At 50.0% G+C, this 6,045-nt stretch overlaps 1 protein-coding gene across 1 annotated transcript; it reads left to right on the forward strand.

The window, feature by feature from the left end:
• Window positions 1–316: 316 nt before the first annotated feature.
• LOC119108283 (histone H3.3-like) lies at window positions 317–5,821 on the forward strand. Its single transcript, XM_037231861.1, has 2 exons — window positions 317–328; window positions 5,579–5,821. Exons 1-2 carry the CDS (start codon window positions 317–319, stop codon window positions 5,819–5,821), a joined length of 255 nt encoding a protein of 84 aa, XP_037087756.1.
• The last annotated feature ends 224 nt before the right edge of the window (window positions 5,822–6,045 follow it).

Below are 6,045 nucleotides of genomic sequence, written 5' to 3' on the forward strand. Positions count from 1 at the left end.
GCACGAGACACGTCACGTTGACTAAAATGTACTTTAACACGCACTTTGACTTAAATGCTTCGCCATCTAACAAGGTACCTATGGTCCTACTCCCAGCGTGCAGAAACAACACAAATTGACAAAAATGACGTAGCATGGTCAATGCACCCGCAGAGTTTTTTTTAACTGCTGAAATTAGACTTCATGCAGTTTTGCAGCGATTACACCTGAGTATAGCTTTTGTATTTTTTTATTGCGATCAAAAATGGAAGACCTGGTAGCATGCGGCATTTTAGCAGTCGGATCAAAAAGTTACGCAAATATTTCGTTGTCCTAGATGAAAGAGCAGGTAAGAGCTTGTGAGTTGGTTTCCGCTGAACTGTCGAGTGGCCTGTGTAGATACGTTGCACCTGACCTGGAGTATGTTGGATGATGTTAGATGATGCAGCCTTATGTTGTTTCAACCGGGAGTGGCTTTGGCCACTGTGATGTGGTGTTACTCGCGAATGATAGGCTGAGATAATTGTAGCCTGATTAGTGATATCATGAGCCATTTTTGCTCCGTCGTCCATGCAAAGTTTCATTACCCACAGGCAGCAAGTTTTGTTAAGTACCTTAGCACCCACGGGTTTATATAAGCGTATTGTACTTTTCCAACGGCAGCCAATAAATAACTAAAATTTACGAAGCTCAGATGATCCAAATGTATTGTTACAGCTTAACAAAGTTTTACTGTGGGAGCGAATTGGCACGGAGTCATTTCGTAAACGTTCTGGCAAGGCGAACCGAATCGGATTGGATTGAGAAGTCTGGGAAAAGCGGATTGGTGGGCGAATTCGATCTGGACCGGCCGGATTGGATCGGATCGGATCCTGAAAATTCAATCCGTTTACTGCTCTAACAGCAACATCGGAGAGCCGGGGCAACACCGCATGACGCTGCATTTCACCGCACCATATATCCCTAGCGAATCCATTCTAATCGGCGGCTTCTGTGGGCGCAAGAATGCGGAAAACATCTCTGAGGTGGAGCTGACTCGCAGCTGGCAGCTGGTAGCGCCGGCGAGCTGTCCGGGGTGGCGGGCTGGAGGGCCGGCTGTGATCCGCGGCGGCCTCTCGTTCCACCGCCGCCTCACCAATTACCCGTCAAATTTGTTTACCCCTGTCGCGCGGAGGGCCCTCAGTCCGCAGGTGACTGCCGGTGACCGCCGCCGCACCGTTACGGTGCCCTTTGTTTCCGCACGGCGGCCGCCGGTGAGATTTCAACGCCCGACCAGGCCGCAGTCGCTGCTGCGGGGCCTCGAGCTGAGCGGTCGCGCAGCTTCAGCCGTGCATACGTGTGCGCGAGAAGGCTGCACAACTTCCAGTGCGGCTTCTGCGTTGTTTTGATGCTTTCAGCGACCGGCGCTGCACCGAAGACGGTGGCACCGTTTTAAGCGCCCGCCGGCCGGCAGCTGGCTCCCTCGCGCAAACAGGAGATCGGCATGCTCCCTGCCATTTGGCCTCTGTTTAAGATAAGGCATTGCAATGAAAAGCAGTGAGCAACATCGCGGCCGATTATTTCAACGGAACTTTATTTGACTCTTCAAGGCAAACATCGCCTTTTCAAGCAAGACGAACTTGCATTCTTGATAGAAAACATGGAAACATTTCTACTTTTGGCGTAGCGAAGAGCATTTCTTGGGCAAAAAAAGACAGTGATCCTGAGGGCAGGGCACTCGCGGTATACCTCCGGAGGGCAGCTTCAGTTCAACAGTCCATGTTATCTGGCAGAATATAACGTGTCAGCAATGTCATGGTACGGCCGTCACCTTTTTCAGCATGAATCCCGGCTAGTTGGCAGCTGGTCACAATGGGCAGATATCAAGCGCAGCTTCTGAGGGGCATCCGGTATCAGCCGCTCGCTGGCCAGTGTTTGACGCTCCATCAGCTGAGGTATTGCCACGGAAAAAGTCAATGACCTTGTTTCATATTGAGGAGTCTAGTGGCCCATTCAAGAGACCTGATTCTATGGTAACTAACGCTCTATACATTTAGCATGCGCTAAGTTACCATAAATTGCTCCGAAACAACACAAGACAGAAAAATAAAGTACGTTTTGTGGGACAAGAAAGACTATCAGTTGGGGGAGGAGTGGGGGGGGGGGGGGGGGGAACAGCTCTTGCCTAGCCATGGGCGATAGCGTGTTGTTGAAAAGAAAGGAAGATACTTTCTTAAGGGTACAACGTTCCACTTTTACGCCCAATAGTTAGAAAGGTGTGTGCGATTTAGAAGTGTTTGGCAAAGGATTGCCGAGTCGCCCGTTCCAACGAAACGTTTTGCCACATTTCGCTAAGATTTTGCAAGTACCGTAAAACGGTTTAACGTCTTTTACATGAGCTAGGTAAAACGCCTTGTTGTGGCTATTCTCTACGATACAATTGAAGGTTAAGTTTGGTTAATTGCGGATGTGCCTGAAATTCCCTGCAAGTATGCTGACTTGCGCATAGGTTGAGACTAGTGCTGAGTCATATAACCACATGTGTGAGAACTATAATAAGGTTGAGGGAGCCCAGGCCTGAGGTAACAGCCACAGCAGTAACGGAGATGCCATCTTCATCAAACCGCGCGAACTTGGGTGCATTTTTGAAGCCTTAGTCTACAATCTTAAATACTTTCATACTCCATAATATATGACATTATTTCATATTATTGTACTGAGAAAACAAAATTTTAGAACAAGGGCCTTACGACCTACATGTTGAAGAGTCTACCCCTGCCCTCAGCTGGCGTGCCAACAGACGTATCTTATCTATATTACATTCAAAGTGCAACGCAACGATTGTAATCAAGCTTGATTCGCCCAAATGCTGATGATTATTATTCGATACGGCATCTAGTCGAAACTCCTGAATATTTGGCCCCTGTATGCCAGCATGGCTGCAGGCTTGCCAGCTGATGTGATGTCTTTGAGTTCATTGTTGGTGCCGACACACGTCCATCCAGAACACACAAACGGAAACAGCGTTTCCGTATTTGCGTAAATTCAGCAAATTCCTCGGTAGTAGCTACCTTTCAGGGAGAAATTCCCAGTGGTCGACCGCGTGCTTTGCCAAATAGATTTAAAGGCGACGGCTCGCCCCCTACGGCGAATCTGTATAGCCTTTAGGACTGTCTGCCTGGGATCAGAAGCAATTAAACCGGGTGAAGTATGGACCGCGCCGCCAGGAACTACGGCCCGTGGGCCGGTCCACCCCCAATCTGCGCCATAATCGTCCCTGACACGATGTCAAGGCCAGCTGAACAGGTCAGCTGATGCGCCATGTCAGGTCCGGTGATAGATGACAATCCGGGACCCGTTACGTGCTCGCTCGCCCGCGCCTTTAGCCGCAGTTAAAGACAGCCGACATTCGTCAACAATTCCGGGAAACGTCGGCCGTTGAGCCGCGGCGCCGAGGGTGGACCGGCCCCCGGGCGAGGGGCGACCGACCATCAAAGCCCGGGTCCGTGCGCCACGGTCCGGCACCCCGCCCGCCCGTCGGCGCGCACCCTGTTATGGCCCCGCCACCCCCGCTCCCGCCACCCCCTGCCGTCGGACCTTTCTCCCGGCGCTGCTCAGCAGCGCGGCGGCACGTCTGGCCGTCTTGCGGGGACGGCGGCCTGGGGGCACGGCCGGCTACTCGTGCGGCGGCGGCTGGCGCGCCGGCTGGGCGTCAGATAAATATAGCGTAAGTCGAATAAACCTCAAGGAAGCGAGTCGCATGTATATATATATATATATATATATATATATATATATATATATATATATAGGCCAACGTTCCTTATATGTGCACGCGATATAACATTCTTGCCATACGAGCCGCACTAAGCTGATTGAACCAGTCTTTGGTAGACCCACCAGCCCTCGGTAACTGTCAATCAAGTGTTTAGTTTGACAAGTTCTGGCAGGGGACGCATTTAAATGCCTGCTCATGGCAGGGAGGTATGTCGTCACTAGTTAGATATTTAACAATGGTTGGTGTTTTTTTACGGCGGTCGCTCGAAGCGTTTTTCTTGTTTTGGATTATATTCATATGATTCGTCAGCTAGTTCAACTCCTGTGTCATCCAAGAGCCATCATGCAATATAACGCCATTCACAAGGGCCCGGCTCAATGACGTCAACATGCCGAGTCCTATTGATGATGAGGGTGGTTTGTGGAAAGGTCATTAAAGCTAAGACACATCTCGAACTAATCATTGCCGACCATCAGCTTATCATTGTCCGCACTAGTTCATGTGTTGGAGAAGAGAAGTTTGCAATGCTCGTGTTTGAAAGTGAACAAGACGACTCCCGTATGCCTTTTTTGTATGGTCTGAACCACTTACGATCTAACTTGATCTGAGCCTTCTTCATTACCAACAATTTAACATTTTTCTGGTGCTGAACGATGATGAATATGATCATGGCGTTTTTCTCATTATTTCTCTGCAATGTGAAGTGTTTGCCCACAGCACAGATCTGAAGCCCGGTTTCAAAGTTTAAGTAATAGATGAAGTGAATGGGGACAGCCTCATGATGTTTTGCAACCTAATATAATTGAATATGAAAGCCATAAAGCTGGTAAATAACGGGCATGCAGAGAAGCAGCGAGCTATCAACTATCAGTCGACACCTGTTTTTATTGCGCAACATACGTCCACCATGCCGCTATCTGCAGGCAAAAACTGCAGGCCGCCGGTAATGTAGCCCAGCTGATAGATGGTAACACGGTGCGCTCGTCGCTGGCAGTACCCTGTGCATAACTTGGATGCAACGGCTGGGTCTCAAAAGGATTTCAGCCCAATTCATTGTCTCGTATATTGCGGGATGCCTTTGAGCTGATACTAAAACGCTCAAAATGTCTTGTAATGAAGCAGTTCTTACCTGAAATCTTCTCGCGCTCAACAGCGTCATTCCATGCCATCTTATAATGTCATAATGGCATTGCAGTGTGTTCGCAAATAGTTATAACTATTTGCGGAGCGCTGTGGTAGACGAAAATGCTTGAGGCCAACAAAGCATCCATTCACACCTTGCATGGCTCCGATCAGGATCGCGGGCACGCATTGCCGGCCGTTGTCGATACGGTCAACTCACAAGAGCCAAGAGCGCCGGGATGCCGTTTGTCTTGACCAGTGACGGTCCGGATCGCCTGAGGTGGTCAGGGTAAGGGGAGGGGGTACCGTATTTATGTTTGCCGTGACCAGTGACGAGACGGTCCGGATCGCCTGAGGTGGTCAGGGGGGGGGGGGGGGGGGTACCGTATTCACGTTTGTCGCGATCAGTGACGATCCGATCCGGATCGCCTGAGGTGGTCAGGGTAGGGGGGGGGGGGGTGCCGTATTTATGTTTGCCGTGACCAGTGACGAGATGGTCCGGATCGCCTGAGGTGATCGAGGGGGGGGGATCGAGGTATTCAAATCGCTTCTTTCCGTACAACGACAGATGATTAATGTGTTGTTTCTCCACAGATCAGCAGGCTGTGCATACCGCTGCTTCTGTCGCTCTATTCGAAACTGTCCATGACTGGAAGAGTTACAACAAATACGCTGATAACCGGGAAGTCCAGCTACTAGATTTGAAACTTTTTGTCGGAGCGTAGCACGGAGCTGCTCATTCCCAAGCTGCCGTTCCAGCGGCTGGTGCGCGAGATTGCGCAGGACTTCAAGACGGACCTGCGCTTCCAGAGCAGCGCTGTCATGGCTCTGCAGGAGGCCAGCGAGGCGTACCTGGTCGGTCTGTTCGAGGAAACGAACCTGTGCGCCATCCACGCCAAGCGGATGACCGTCATGCCCAAGGACATCCAGCTGGCGCGTCGCATTCGTGGCGAGCGTGCTTAAAAGCGCTGAGAGCGAAATCATCAAATATTTGCTTCAAGGGATACGCAAAGGGCCCTGTTATGAAAAGGTATTAATGATCCTTTGAGATGACTACAGGACCATGTTTATGCTTTGGGCTGGTATGATTTTTTGTTTATTCTAATCTTTGTTCAGATATTTTGATCTGATCATGTTTTTGGACTGACTACGGAAAGTTGCATCATGTTTTTTTTGGTGATGAGTGT

This window comes from Pollicipes pollicipes, unplaced genomic scaffold (assembly GCF_011947565.3).
Source record: "Pollicipes pollicipes isolate AB1234 unplaced genomic scaffold, Ppol_2.1 Scaffold_6686;HRSCAF=7923_pilon_pilon_pilon, whole genome shotgun sequence".
NCBI classification, from domain to species: Eukaryota; Metazoa; Arthropoda; class Thecostraca; order Pollicipedomorpha; family Pollicipedidae; genus Pollicipes; species Pollicipes pollicipes.